General features: G+C 36.1%; 1 protein-coding gene across 2 annotated transcripts; it reads left to right on the forward strand.

Moving 5' to 3' along the window:
- The first annotated feature begins 148 nt into the window (after positions 1 to 148).
- Positions 149 to 15,714, forward strand: IleRS-m (Isoleucyl-tRNA synthetase, mitochondrial). Of its 2 annotated transcripts, none has more exons than XM_088239640.1 (12): positions 149 to 387; positions 563 to 685; positions 1,377 to 1,747; positions 3,048 to 3,161; positions 4,330 to 4,535; positions 7,566 to 7,735; positions 7,905 to 8,138; positions 9,223 to 9,389; positions 9,480 to 9,621; positions 12,173 to 12,330; positions 13,201 to 13,344; positions 14,780 to 15,714. In XM_088239640.1, the coding sequence occupies exons 1-12, from the start codon at positions 175 to 177 to the stop codon at positions 15,651 to 15,653; spliced, it is 2,916 nt and encodes a 971-aa protein (XP_088095766.1). In that variant the 5' UTR covers positions 149 to 174; the 3' UTR covers positions 15,654 to 15,714. The 2 variants fall into 2 exon arrangements, 1 of the variants encoding a protein (XP_088095766.1); XR_015824787.1 differs by having other exon boundaries at positions 158 to 387; positions 9,467 to 9,621.
- The last annotated feature ends 741 nt before the right edge of the window (positions 15,715 to 16,455 follow it).

Genomic DNA, 16,455 nt, shown 5'->3' on the forward strand with positions numbered 1-16,455 from the left:
TACCGACAAATGTTTGAATATAATATGAATAAAAATATAGCCTAAACTCGATATTGGCTAGAACACACCATTGAGGAAGTGATAAAGCCATTGAAAAAAAAACGAAAAAGAAAATTTACTTTATGGTTGTATCTTCTAAATTGATTATGTTATAGTCTCTGTTAATTATTAAAAATGGCGGCTGCACTTCTGACGTTTGGTTGCGGCGGGTTTTTGAAAAAAATAAAATATTACCAAATTGATCGTTGGGTATTTCGATCTTATTCGCAACAAAATGTCTTGAAAAAAGCCACCAATTACACAAGTACGGTAATTTTACCAAAAACAGAATACCCTGCCAGGCACAAGCCAGCAAAAAGAGTTCAAGTTGACAATGACATTTATAAGGTTATGAATTTTATTGTTTGTGAAAAATATGGAAAGATGGAAAATCGGAAGGAAAATTTAAAACAAGAATTAGTAGCTGACTAAAATGTCTCTGCATATCCCCTTTTCTCCCCTGAAACAGGTATGACTATTTTGTGACCAGCATTTATTTATGTAATTTTATTTTTGAATTCAGGCTGCTGATTTTGAAGGACTCTATAGTTGGCAAAGGGATAATTTAGAGGGGCCAGATTTCGTTCTTCACGATGGACCACCGTATGCCAACGGAGACCCTCACATAGGACATGCAGTCAACAAGGTTTGTAAAAAAAATGGTACCACTCTTATTTTTCATAATATAACTGGTGAAAAAGAATATAAGTTTTTTTTTAATTAAAAAAAAACGTTTTTTATTTGGGTTTTTTCTTAATTATTTTAAATATTATTTTATGTTATTATTCTACATTTATTTTTGTTGTCTATTGTTTTGTCCATATTTTTATTCCTTTCTGTTTGTGTCCTAGTGATTATTTTAATTTGTATATCCACGTAACTTGTTTTTGGCTGATGTTATTATGTTTTAGTAGAAAGCCCTTTATAAAAGAAAAAAACAAATACACGAAGGAAAAACTAAAAACAGTTCATGCTGAACTTGGCAAAAAGAGTCAGACTTTTGTGTTTGGCAATTGTACAAAATAATCTATAAAACTACCAGACAAAACTAAACAAAAGACGCAGACAAACTTTTCAAAAGATGTAAAAATATTATTTTGAACAACAGAGTATGAATAAAAAATGTATATATTATTTTTGTAAAATGAATGTTATAATCCGTAAGGGTTAATAAATAAATTTTCAAAGAAAAAAAAAATATATAAAATAAATTTATGCTTTATATATTTAACACATTTGTGAAGAGCAGTTATTGCAACATTGCTATTACTGCTTTTCACCACCATCCCTTGTATCTGTCTGATCATTGGTTGCTTAAATTTATAGATTATTTGCAGATTTTAAAAGACATCACAACAAGATATAACATTGTAAATGGCCGCCGCGTTCATTACATTCCCGGTTGGGATTGCCACGGCCTCCCTATTGAACTAAAAGCTTTGAATGCAGGAAAGAAAACATTGATAACCAAGTCCAGCATGAACGTCATCCAGTTAAGAGAGATGGCCAGGAAGTTCGCCGTGGAAACTGCCTACACGCAGCGGCAAGGATTCCGGTCCTGGGGAGTTATGGCCGATTGGGATAAACAGTGTTATTATACAAGCGATAAGCCTTATGTTCAGAACCAGCTGAGACAATTTTATAACATGTACGAGAAGGGATATGTTTATAGAGATATGAAACCTGTTTACTGGTCTCCTTCATCGGGGTAAGTGAAAAATTAGTTTTGAAATTCATTTATTTATTAACGGACATTGTCCATGTATACAATTTATAAGGTTTAAATATTACAATAAAAGAATAGTTTAAAACATTTAAAAAAAAAGAAGCATTGACAAACATTTGAAAACACAATTTATTTTTCTCAGTCCATTTCACATGTTTTTTTCGGCATTCACAGTATAGGATATTTCCTTATTGTTTTTAACTCACTTAAACACAGTTTCGGAACCATTTTTTGACATTTTTGATGGCGGTTCTTACTATCCCCCTTTGGGGTATTTAGAGCAGGAATTTAATACTGACAAGCCACCTGAGGTTTAACTCTTTATTACTACAAGGGTTACCTGGGCCCGTATTCCAATGGGAAGTTCACGTTTATCTTCAATTTTATCTACGAAGTTAAATTAAGTTTTGTGCATAAAAAATATAACTTGCATATGACTTTTTTTTTCTAAACATGTTCAGTTACAAATTACCGATGAAGATATCTTAAATTTTCGTACAAATATTTATAATTTTGTGCATTTTGTATATATTTAAAAAAATATTATTTATTTAATACAAATTTATTTATTAATGGACGTTGACCATGTATACAATTTATAGGGTTTAAATATTACAATCAAAGAATAGTTTAAAATATTTAAAAAAAGAAAAGAAGCATTGACAAACATAAGGGACATCGAGACAAGATTTGGACTATTTATTTAGTGCTCGTTTAATTACCAAAAAAGTCCAGATCTTGTCTTGAGTTAACAATATGACAAAGACGGGTCATTGGAGAATTAAGGCCATAGTTTGTTCTATGCTGATAGATGAACAGTACTTCATTGTTTCTCAATCTACGAGTCGGAATATTGAATTTTACTTGTCCCATCATTAATGGAACATCGATTATACCATTTAGTATGCCGAACATATATATGGAGTCAATATTAGTTCTATGTTTTTGTAGACTAGAAATATTTAATAGTGTTATATATTAGGTATATCCAGAAAGCAAATTCCATTTGTATTTATTAGTGACCGACCGAAACAAGAAACCGAATTTCGGCTTCTGTTCTAGCCCAAAACCAAAACCGAATCTAATTTGTCACTTAAAAATGCTGAAATTAGGCATTTTTACTATTGATATTTAAAGCATTAACTTTGTGGTCAAACAATTTATTAAATGTTATTTAATATTTGTATATAACCACTTACCAACTTTTCTTTGTCTACCGGTTTTGAGACGTACCCGTCTCTTCATCATAAACACTAAACCACTAATTTTCTTTCCGTTCCAGGAGTGCTTTGGCTGAAGCAGAATTGGAGTACGATCCTCACCATAATAGTACGCAGGTGTATTTGGAATTGCCTCTTACAAAAATACCCGATCATCTTAAATCTTTGGCACCCGAGTAAGAAAAAAAATATTGCTTAAAATATTTAAATCCCAATGAGAAAGATTAGTGCTATGTCTAGTAAATTGTATTTTGCATATGTTTTGCGCTATCCGAAATTGTATTTTTAATTTGTAATTTGTACAAATACCAAACATAATTTGATATACTTGAACCATTAAAGATGGGACAGAAATGAGTCTACTTATACTACTAGAACTAACTAATATTATTTGTACTACTCAATGAATGATAGAAATGAGTCTACTAATATTACTGAGACCATCTTATACATGCCACTAAAAATATAACACAAATGTGCATACTTATTTTATTACAATGAAATTTCATTATTAATGATTTGCATTACAATGGAATCCCATCAATAATTGTCCATAAATAACCTTTATGTAGTCATATTATATGTGAACTGTTAATATCATTGATGCAGGAATACACAAGGCACATTTTATCATAAATCACAAAATGATAAAAAATGCAGTTATGCTGTTAAGTCCGCCCATCAAAGAATTGTCTCTAGCACTGATTGTCTTAATTTTTTTCATTGTTTTTTTTATGTATGGCGAATTACATCACAATGTCCACAAGCATAAGACAGATCACCTTACCTTCCATGTGTAGGATTAGATTGTTGAGGGTTCGAGCTCCTACCCCAGTTAGAGATTGACGGAAGACACAGGGTTGCTGTTTAATGCGTATTTATTACATGGCGAATAAGATACAGGACTTACTTGTATAGCACGAGCGTAGCGGCGATGGTGGGTTGAAGAGACTGCTCTTGAACTACATGCTGGAACTGAGTGACTGCGTTGAACTGGACTTGTTGGGCTGACTGATGCTGAACGAACTAGGTGTTGACTACACCCTGTGGTCTCTTTATAGGTCACGTTCCTTTGTTGTTCATTTCTCCATGGTAGGAAAGATGTTAATGTACTGCAGGACGATGCTCTCGTGTTTCGCAAAATGTAATGAATCGAATTCGATAGAAAATGCTGACTTGCTTCTTGGAGTCATGACTCTATATTATAGTTTAAGTTATTTAGCACGTATGGGTATGTCGTCGATCATGGACTATGAACCCCACACATGTGACAATCATGATCCAGATACGCTGCAAATGGAGCACTGGGCGCGGAAATGATAATATGGATTATTTTATTTTCAGCAAAGAATTTTCCGGAGTGATTTGGACCACCACACCTTGGTCGCTGGTGGGTAACCAGGCCGTCTGCTACTCCGATTGTCTCCAGTACTCGGCGCTGCGCTCGCAAGATCACCCCCACCGGCCTTTGTTGATTGTGGCTTCTTCTCTCTTTGGGGAGTTTAATCGAGTCACCGGTGGCAATTATATGGAAGCATTTACATTCGAAGGTAGAGTATTCCTTAATGATAGAGAGGGTACAGAAAAAAAATCTGCGTTATCTGTATCTCAGGGAGTATGGCTTTTACCCGTGGCTTTTCCCGACTGACTTCCTACTAGGAATGCTGGGCTAGCAATCATTGTTGGGGAGAAGGAATATTCATTTAGGTGTTGCATACATAATTCTGATATTTTGAATGAATGCGGTCTATTTGTCCCTTATAATTATCTTGGACAAAGGCAACACAGGTTGTTCTACCTACCACAATGCAGAACCATCCTGCCTATGGTTATGCCGGTATACCCACCGAGCTCTACCGAGCAATCGTGTTATTCAATCGTATCGCCTCGGATGTCGATATATTTCATGACAGTGGGATTAATCTTAGGAGGGCAATTTTCCAATTGTAATATGTATGTCAATTTTACATGACAATTGATTTTTTTTTTCTCTTTTCTATTCAATAAATCTGATATGTATATTTTGTAATGTGTTGAGAATCAATTGGATACTCTGTAATGTTCTCAATGTAACTAAAAATAAATAAATAAATGAAATGAAATATGCAGGGTGTTATTTAAACCCTGTCACATCCGAAACCACGATGATCAGTATGAGCAAGAAGACATATCGGCACATTAAAATATTTTTTTAGAACAAATAAAATTTTAAAAATAAAATATTTAAAAAAACAAATGGTTGCTAACTTCTGCAGGAGAGAAACGAGGAGGGGGGAGTCTGACACACTGTTGACCATGCGGCCGCGCCCCCCTCGCTTCTCCCCTGCAGAAGTAAGCAACCATTTGTTCTTTTTAATATTTTATTTTTACAAATTTTCTTCGTTCTAAATATTTTTTTAAATATGCTAATATGTCTTCTTGCCCATACTGATCATCGTGGTTTCGGATGTGACAGGGTTTAAAGAACGCCCTGTATAAAACCCGAGAACGCTGGTCAGAGTAATGTGTCGATTGGGTTATTCACAGAATTTGACATGATACAGACACTACAGGAAATTGGTGATTGATGTTTTCTTACACTTCGTAAAAATCAGAGCATTTAAGTGTAAGGCGAGTTTTCTCAAACATGTATGAAAAAATGAATAAAAATTACTAATAAATTATAGCGTTGTTATGGCAACCATGGGCGATAATGATTCCAATTGGCCACTGATTTTTCGTTTCCGGGTAGCCATGTTTATCGAGGTTTAGCAAATCAGCAGCACTTGGGGTACACATTTTAATTACACGGGCTTAACTTTTTTATGTTGAAAGTAAAAACAAACTAATCCGATCATGTTAAACAATGTTAACAAATTACAACAGGGATGGAGAATACCTTAAATAAGGGAATATGGAAGTCTAAGCATTTACAGGGCTTATGACCTGTCATTGGCTGGTTTATGTGGCCACTTTAAACACTGTGTAACATTCACCATTTTGCCTATGTTTAAACATTCATATTTCTTCAATTCTTCCATCTGTTGATTTTAGTGAAGTTAAAGAGCTGAAACCTTTATTGTTGCAAAGAGATTCATCTAACTGAATTATTTCACATACTAGACAACGCCTGAAAACCATTTTACAATTTTTAAACTTCTTCTTGGACCAGTTGGTTTCATTACAATATTTGAGTGTGTCCGAATGTTCGTAGACAAAAGACTGGATTTCACCCCCTCGGGAGTCATTAAGATTAACAAATTACAACAGGGATGGAGAATACCTTAAATAAGGGAATATGGAAGTCTAAGCATTTACAGGGCTTATGACCTGTCATTTACTGGTTTAAGTGGCCACTTTACACAATGTGTAACATTCACCATTTTGCCTCATATTTATAGATTGTTCTATTTTAGTGATTGTTTTCTTTGCTTCTTGTCAGTTGTGTTTCACCGTTCAGATGTGTGTTTTGATCACTCACCGACCAGAACTGGCGACATCGCGGGCGGTGTAATTTCGACGTTCCGGTGGGGATTTTCAAAATAAAATAACTTTTTTTTGGCTTAGTTTATTAACAAATTTAAAAAAAACACACACACTTAACTTCCCCATTCTCTCTGCATTTTCTGTAAAAAAAGAGTGTCCTCGGCAGTTGACAGTCCTGATGATGGGCGATGCAATGCAATCTGAAAAATTGGTAAAGAATGCAAAAGACACAGGGTTCCATGACCCAGAAACTCAGCCTGAACACATTTAACCCTTTTAGTGCCATTATTTACCCATATATAATCAAAAATGCCTTGTTTTTTATGTCATTTACCCTTATCTTGAAAAAATGCATCTCTTCCAAAAGTTACCCAATTAAAAAAAATCTTTCGATGTTTTCTTAAAAAATAACTTGTTCATGAATAATAAAATAAAAAAAAAATTATATAAATAAATATTGTGAAGTTTGTTCATTGTATTGCGTATTGGGTGGTGGTACGTATGTGAGTTAGGTCAAGGTTACATTGTCATTTTCGCAGTCCGGTACTTGCTCCGTGTCTAGAAAAAATAATTGTTATCCTCACTATTATCAATATCACTTAAAAATTGCATTACGCGGTGTGAGCGCACGACAATGTCACTCCCACTATCACTTTCTTTACAACTATTTTCGTATTCCGACATTTTGGGTTAAATTTCAATTTTCTTGATCTTTTTATATTGTATTTAGTAATAATATAATAATTTGAATCCTATGTAATACGTAGAAAGTAAAAAAATAACAATGCGTGTAAGCTAACTTTCTCACCGCGCGCTAAACAGCAACTGATTTCGCGAGCACCATCGCGCTCGTGGCACTTAAAACTTGTATACACACGTTCAGGATGGCGCTCGTCGGCACTGTAACAGTTAAGATGTCTGTGCCATCATTATTCGTAATATATATTATTTTTTCGTATTCCTTTGCCAATTGTAGGCTCCTGTTTGATAAAAGTAGTAAAAATCCACAGATTTCTCAGAGAAACAAGTCGGAAAGGGTAACTTCACAGCTAAGTAGAAAAGGCGAGCGTTGTCATTGTAATACTAAAATTCCTCACTGCACAAATTTCTTTCAGGGAATGTACTGTCAGAGGCTCTTTACGGTCACCCACTGAAGAGTGACTGCGTGCTCCCCTTCCTACCAGCTGACCACGTATCTGCGGAGAAGGGTACAGGCTTGGTTCACACAGCTCCAGCACACGGACCTGAAGACTTCTTGGTTGCCTTGAAGAATAACATGAAAGTGGTAAGCAACACTATAGTATCTACATAAGATTACTGTGCATCACATATTTACATCTGTGTTTTCCGAAACTATATACACTGTAGTATTCAAACTAAATTCAACTGGTCTTATTAAAAAATGTTTTATTTTATTAATTCACTCAAAATGTCCATGATTTGCTTCATTTTAGGAGTGCTATGTGGATGAAGATGGCCGATTCTCAAAATTCAATGCCCAGTTAGACGGTCTACTGGCTCTAGAAGACGGGCAGCTCGAGGTGATCAGTTCCCTCGGAGACCGCGTCCTCTTCTCTGGCCTCTACCAGCACTCGTACCCCCTGGATTGGAGAACCAAGAAACCTATCATCGTCCGCGCTTCCAGCCAGTGGTTTATTGACACAGAGAAATTAAGAAGCGCTGCATTGGTACGTTAATAAATGAGGGATAAAGTCAGGATTGCAATTAGATTCTGATTTGGCAGACACTCAGAGGGCTGAAGTTCTAATCCCGCTCTAGGACAACTCCATTTCCAAATTTCCACAGGGTTATTTACGAGTAGTCTAAAGCTTTGTGCCGTTCGCATTCTTTAAAAGTGCTGCTGAAACTGTCTCTTCTTCACACCTATGGGCTCTGGCCATCCTCGAAAGCTGTCGATGACAATCTTTCGGCTTTATTCGGCGCAACTAAGGAACGCAGGATTGAAGAGGGAGGAGGCGAGAGTGCTGGCTGGCGATAGGGTCTCTTGAAGGCATCTGGTGATGTCCACATGCTCCACTTCAGAGCGGATGTGAAAAAGTTTTACAAGAATAGAATATTATTATAATATATGCTACTAAAAGTATTAACAAGTGACTTTTGGCAAAGCAGCAGTCAACCTGTGAAAAAAAATACAACATTATTATCATTATTATTCGTTATAGGCAGGCAGCCTTTGCTGATGCGCCTTTATCATGTGTAATATAATGCGATATTTTTTACTTTGAATTATTCTTGTGGTGCCTTATCAGGTCCCTCAAATGTTGGCGATCATTACAGCGACGCATCTCAGTCCTACGCTACTCCGAGGCTAGGACAACTGCTTGTTGGATGATGTACTCGCCATAGTGATTCCTGGGAAAAGATGACCAGAGTGGTTTCCCGTTGCCTTCTCTGGTGGATTTTTCTGCCGGGGTTACCATCCTTTAGCTGGTTAGTTCTGGTTTGGAGGCGCCAGAAACTCGCCTTTCATCCTCTCCGTTATCTTTGTTGCCCGAGGTTTGCGATGTGGACACTAACAAGCTCGACTAGTCAGTAGGGTTGCCAGTGGAATGCACCCTCCAGCAAGATATGACCCTGCTGACGGTTCAAATTCCTTACTCTAAATGTTTTTTTCTAAAAATAGCATTCACTTTATATTCGGGGTTTAAGGTTGATGATTTTTCCTTTCATTCCCGCTTCAAATATAAAGGTTATGTTATATTCCAGACCGCACTATATTTAGGCTAATAAATATTTGTTTTGTAATACCAGGAAGCTCTGAAAGACGTAAACTTCCTACCGGCATCAACCGGTCACCAAAATAGGTTGAATCTTGTCAACCAAATACAGAGCCGGCCGTACTGGTGTATATCAAGGCAGAGGTCCTGGGGTACTCCGATACCTGTGGTTTATGATGGTGAAAGACCCTTGATCAGCAGGTAAAATTACTTCAGTTTTGAACCCTTTGTACTAGAATGGAATTTTCATTATTCAACAAAAATAATAATACCTACAGACAATTGTTTCAGAGAACTGGTTGAGAAAATATGTCAGGGAATGGATATGCAAGGTGTCAACAGTTGGTGGAACAATCCTGTAGATGATCGAATTGTATCTGATACTTTCCTCGAAGAAAATAACACTTCTATGGACAGGCTGGTCAAAGGAAAGGTCAGAAGTTCATATAAAAACATAATTATTCCTCTCTGTCCGCAGTTCATATTTCAACGGTCGGCATTGGATGTTCAGGATCAGAGAACCTGATGCCTTGTTAAGTAGGCAAGCCTGGTTGCATATTCATCAATACCTGACGTGTAATCCATTTGGGATGCTTCGATATCACTCGGGCCTCCCGTTCGGGATGTTTCTAAATCATTCGGGGGCTCGTTATTAATTAGCACTTTTCAATTTCGTAACGCCACAAAATCGCCCCTGAGAAGGGCCTGACAACTAGGCTTGGCAATTTATTACAGTCTGAAACTACCCTGCTGGAAAGGAAGTTTTTCTTGGGATTTAGGTGGAATTGGGGACGATAGAGCTTCCAGTTATGACCCCGTAAATTTGTATTGGGATTTAATTGATACATCTCATGCAGGGGGCAGTCATAGTAATTATTGAGTATCTTATAAGTTTCTATCAAGTCACCTTTCCTCCGTCGTTCTTCCAATTATGGAAGTCCTAGTGCTTTTAATCTACCGTGGTAAGGTATCCTTTTGAGTAATTTGGGGATTTTTGTAGCACATCTTTGGACTTTTTCCAGTAGCTCGATGTCTTGAGTAAAGTAGGGACTGATATCCATACTTCAACAGAGGTTTTACATAGGTCTTGTATATTGATTGATTATATTGATATTGATTTTGAAAATATAATTAATTTTTCTAAATCCATATCATATATTTTTATCGGTATTCGTAGCATGTGATATTTACCTACACCGCAAGACAAATAAATTTACGAGTTCTCAAAAAAAACTAAAATTGACATAAAATGAATTATTCTTGATATTTAATTAGTTTTTTTTATATTGTTTGACATATGTGATGACTACTCGTTATTTCAAGGTTAAAATAAAAAATCTTACTCATGAATTGTACTTAGAAATTGCCATTATATATCAGGTATCAGATTACCCGAACCTTAGAGACCCATAACGGTTCATTTATGGTCGAGTGTTTGTGATGGAATAATAAAAGACATGTTATTTTTTAATTCATATTTAAGAAGTAGGTTCTTATCGCTTTATTTTAAATTAAAGTATTTTACATTTAAACATATTTATAACATTTAAAAATATTTAGTACTTAGTGAATTCACCTTTATTTTTTATAACATGTAAAATTCTATTATTTAGAGAAGCGTAAAGCGAATCTAAAATTTCTGATGTTATTTCTTCTTCCCAAACTTGAATTAAGTTTTTTTTTAATTCCTCAATGTTTTTTGATTTTTTTTTCCCGACTTTTTTTTTCATAATCGCCCATAAATTTTCTATCGGGTTCAAATCAGGGCTATTCCCGGGCCACGTCAACGATTTTAAGCCAATTTTCTCCTTGAATTCATTGATCTATAAAAAAACAATAAATTATTTATCATGTGGTCACAAAATGCATTTAAAAATATATATATTTGTACTCACAGTGCGGGCTCTATGGCACGGCGCAGAATCGTCCTGAAAAATTGGGTCCGCGGTATACTGCGTAATGTCCTCGATTGTTGGAATAATATGTTTTTTTAACACTTTTTTGTACTGAATGGCATTCATCGTACCCTGTACAAAATTTAGAGGTCCTAAACCGTATGCTGTCATGCACCCCCAAATCATCACGTAGGGTGAATGTTTAACGGTTCGAGTGACGCACGACGGATGATATCTTTCCCCACGTTTTCGTCGAACTATCTTTCTGCCGTCTGGACCAAAAAGGTTGAATTTTGATTCATCAGAGAAAACAACATTTTGCCAATCCTCCAAGGTCCAATTCTGGTGCTCTTTCGCCCAATCCAGTCTAGCCTTCTTCATTTTGTCCGTGAGTAATGGTTTCTTTGCGGGACTCCGTGCTTGGAAACCATGCTCCAACAGCCGCCTGGACACTGTTTTTACTGAAAATGTTGATGTGCTGGTAGACTGCACCTCTGCGTGTATTTCAGGTGCCGTTAAAAATCGATCGCGCATAACAATTTTTTTTATTAAGCGATCATCTCGGGCAGATGTCACGCGCCCCCGTCCGCTTCCTTTTTTCCGTTCTATGGATCCAGTTTCTTGGATTTTTTTAAATAAAAACCTCACTGCACCTTCTGAATACCCAACTCGACGAGATATTTCACAATTAGATATGTTTTCTTGCGACAATGTGATTATTTTGGATTTTATCGCAATCGACATTTGCTTTGCACTTTCCATGATTGTTGTGTTATGTTCACTCAAACGCGGGTAAAACAAGACTGTTGAGACATTTTAAAATGTAAATATTGTAGAAAGGTGACACATAGTGTCCTTAATTTATTAAACAAAAGAAAGAGGTATCCATAAAGGATTTCTTAGAAAAAGGGTTCAGTAAAGTCAAGGGGCGCGGTAGCAGGTAAACTCGTAATTTTTTTTGTCTTGCGGTGTATTACAAAATCTTCGCCACAAATACTTACACAACTTTTACGCAATTAAGATCACCTTACTTCCACTATCCATTAAAACAATGACTAACGAGAATTTTTTTAATGTAATACTCCTCAGGATATAATGGACATCTGGCTGGACAGCGGTCTCTCCTGGTCCTCTGTGCTGGAGGAGCAGAGTGCCCACCTTTACCTGGAGGGGCTGGATCAGTGTACCGGATGGTTCCAAACATCGCTCCTTACTAGTATTGCCCTCACTGGAAAAGCTCCTTACAAGTAATAACTGCCTAGATTTTTATTCATTTCTGATGATTTTTGTAACATTTACTATCTAAAACCCAATGCATATTTCCCACCAAACCAGAGAAGTGCACTCTACATCTACAATAAATATTTATCAATTGTGTTGTGGAGGTCATCACCATTAAGCTGTAAAGTTGGCAGGGCCGAACACCGTTCTGGCGCACACTGCATAACCCGACGCAACGTCAGCTCGGACAAGTAATTAAACGTCGACTTTTCACTACCCAACCACACAGTTATTGAAAAGAAAAAATATAGATTGTAAATTAAATGTTTCAAAGTGCGGATTTATAATCGTCTAGTCACCATTTGCATGGATGGGATTTGAGGTTAAATGAAAAAGATGGATTACAATTGAAGTTATTTATTTAGTAGATACACACGAGCTACATCATTTTGTACAGAAGGAATTTACAATAAATGCCAAGATGAAATGTGCATATTCTTTCGCTGCATGACGTTTAATTACTTGTCCGAGCTGACGTTGCGTCGGGTTACGCGTTGTGGGCCAGAACGATGTTCGGCCCTGCCAACTTTACGGCTTGATGGTGATGACCTCCGCAGTGTATTTCCGCATATAGTCAATTAATTTGTGCGTGGTGTAATTATGAAACATTATTATAAATGTAATATATCTTTTTGCTCTAACTTCCCTTCATATTTTTTATATATTTTCTTTCCTTGTCCCGGTCTTCCTGTCTTCTTTCAAACTTATTACCTGATCCCACATTCCTTAACATGTAATGTGTAGGTGCATATTATGAAAGTATTTTTATTAATACGTTTATATAAACAAGCATTCAAAGTAAGCAAATTTTTTATGAAATTATTGTTTTCTTGTAGGTCTCTGTTTGTGCACGGTTTCACCGTGGACTCCAATGGACGAAAGATGTCTAAATCTGTGGGAAACGTTATAGCTCCCCAGTTGATTATTGCCGGGGGAAAGAATTTACAGAAAAATCCAGCTTATGGTATTGACGCTATGAGGTAATACATATATTTTGATACTACAATTATTCCTTTCCTACAGAAAATTATCAAATTGAGTAGATTACCTTTTTTTACGAATCGTGATTCAAAGGAGGGTGAGTGACGGGAACAGGGTGAACGGTTCAAAATTAGCCATTAACAATGGAGACCTGGTGCTGACCCTTACATATGGGAGCAAAGTAAATAATTAAAAAAAAAAACATGGTTAATAGTAGGCTGAATGCTGTCAAAGTGCAATTTCTGTGTGGTAAAACTATGTATGATAGTAACATATTACAACAGAGATGAAGAACATTTAAGAAAAGGTAATATAGAAGTCTAGGCATCTACAGGGCTTATGACCTGTCAATGGCTGGTTTAAGTGGCCACTTTACACACTGTGTAACATTCACCATTCTGCCTATATTTGAACATCTATATTCCTTCAATTCTTTCATCTGTTGATGTTTGTGAAGTTAAAGAGCTGAAACCTTTATTTATGCTGGTGAGATTCATCTAATTGAATTATTTCACCTACATACTAGGCAACGCCTGAAAATGTTATTTTTTCAATTTGTATACTTCTTCATGGACCAGGTAATTTATCAACAATATTTTGAGTTTGTCCAAATTTTTGTAGACAAGGACTGGATTCAACTCCCCGGGGAGCTGTTTATATTAACATATTACAACAGAGATGAAGAACATTTAAGAAAAGGTAATATAGAAGTCTAGGCATCTACAGGGCTTATGACCTGTCAATGGCTGGTTTAAGTGGCCACTTTACACACTGTGTAACATTCACCATTCTGCCTATATTTGAACATCTATATTCCTTCAATTCTTTCATCTGTTGATGTTTGTGAAGTTAAAGAGCTGAATGCCTAGACTTCTATATTACCTTTTCTTAAATGTTCTTCATCTCTGTTGTAATATGTTAATATAAACAGCTCCCCGGGGAGTTGAATCCAGTCCTTGTCTACAAAAATTTGGACAAACTCAAAATATGTATGATAGGTCCACCAATGTCGAGATCTGTTCATTTTGTAAGGCTTAGGCTTAGCATTATTGACAAAATCAAGGAAGGAGTCCTGCTTTAGTTTGGACATGTAGAGTGCAAATGTTGATGGATGCAGAAAAGGGGGAAGATCGAGAAAGATATGGCTAGACCAAATCCAACAAATACTTGAAGATGGACATGCCAAAAGTCGGAATAATCAGCTTGTGTGCGTGAAAAGATGTATGCATGCAGAGGAAGCGATATCTGTATACAAAGACAGAGTGATGTTAGGATTCGTTCTGCGTACTGCCAGGGTTTTCGTAAATACTCTTTACAACTCCTTGGTGCGAATTTTCGTATGTACAATTTTTTTTCACCACATTTAAGTGTCCGAATAAACAGATTTTCTATTAAATTGTATGTTTGAAGCACTAACTTAAAGTATTCTTTCAGATGGTGGATAGCAAGTCATGGAACCCAAAACTCTCAAGTCTCAGTTAGTGACAATATACTAGCGGAAAGCAGCGCCGAACTATCGAGGCTACGACTTCTAATGAGGTTTTTACTCGGCGCTATTAATGATCTCGAACAAACAACATTAGAAAGCGCGCGAGAATTCGGATACATCGACTCGTACATGCTCCACGGCTTATATGAATTTCAAACAGAAATCAAAACGCTTTACGAAAACATGCAATATAATAGAGTCTGCACAACCGTTTTGAACTTCACAACAAATCAAGTATCAGGTTTTTACTGTCATATAGTCAAAGATCGCTTGTATTGCCAAAGTAAAGAATCAACCGAGCGAAGAAACTGTCAAGTCGTTATGAACAATATCCTCGTGTCGCTTTGCCAAGTATTGGGGCCGATAATTCCGCATTTCGTTGAAGAAGTATGGAGTTATCATCCGTTCAACCGAGGCAAACCTTTCTTCAAATCAGTTCAAGAACAACCCAAGCCTATCTGGAATAGACCATACATCGATTTATTGATGGAGTCGGTGCTCGAAATCAAAAGAGTACTGAATAAGGAATGTTTTGGATCGAATACATTGGAGCATGTAGCTGTTATCAAAGCCACTCCGGAATTATACGATAGACTTTTCAACATGCAAAATACGCAGCGCAGTACGTCCGGGGAGTTGTGCGAGGTTTTACAAGTGTCGGAAGTTGTTTTGGTCGAAGGGAAACCGCACGAAAATGAACTTGTTGTAAAAGTGGAGAAGATTAATAGATCTCAGTGTGGTAGGTGCCGGAGATACACTTCTGAGGTTAAAGATGAACCGTGTGATAGATGCAAAAATGTTATAGGTGAATTGTGTTGAGAAAATAATATGTTTGTAAATTTTTATCTAGTCATAAATTTTAGTAGTAAAACGTTAAAAATATATGAATTTGATATAAAAAATGTTTTCTTACACCCCGTAAAAAATTGAGCATGTGATTGTGAGGCCAAGTTTCATACACCATCTATCTTTATGTATAAAAAGCAATGTTCGTACGTGTGTCCTTGATATATTACTAACTAAACTACTCGACCAATTTTAGTGTGGTTTTTACAAAATGATGAGCTTTGTGCTGGGCATGTTTATAACTCTTAAAATCTTCAATTTAATTAGTAGAAAAAAGTTAAGAGCGTAAATGTTTTATTCATTGACTTACCAGCTTTGCATTCGATGAGAATCCATATACTAAAAAATTGGGAGGATGTTGTTTTTTAGTACATAAAAAAGTTTGTATTTGAATGTTTACGAACAACATACGTTTTTTGTAGATCTCAACCAGATTCTTTCCTCAAATTCCGTATAATTTCTACCCATTTATTTCCTTTTACTGGATTTTTATTGATGCTGACATTTGAAACATTTTTGAATATTTATTTTTCGTTTTAAAATTCAATCATAAACAAGTTCTTAAGCTAGGGTTTTCTACTTACCAATGAAAAGTTACACCATCGTTTTTACGTTTATCCGTACGGTTTTTACATGCTTTCACTATACAATCAGGCATTTTGGTTTTTAAATTAAATGTCAAGCTCACGTCAAAACTGGTTGGCGGTCAGAGACCGACTAAAAACCATTACGGAGCATTTGGGCAAGAGTTAAGTGTTATTTTGTTTTGTTGCGG

Source organism: Micrasema longulum, unplaced genomic scaffold (genome assembly GCF_059751315.1).
Source record: "Micrasema longulum isolate JH-2025_06_02 unplaced genomic scaffold, ASM5975131v1 h1tg002208l, whole genome shotgun sequence".
Taxonomy (NCBI): domain Eukaryota; kingdom Metazoa; phylum Arthropoda; class Insecta; order Trichoptera; family Brachycentridae; genus Micrasema; species Micrasema longulum.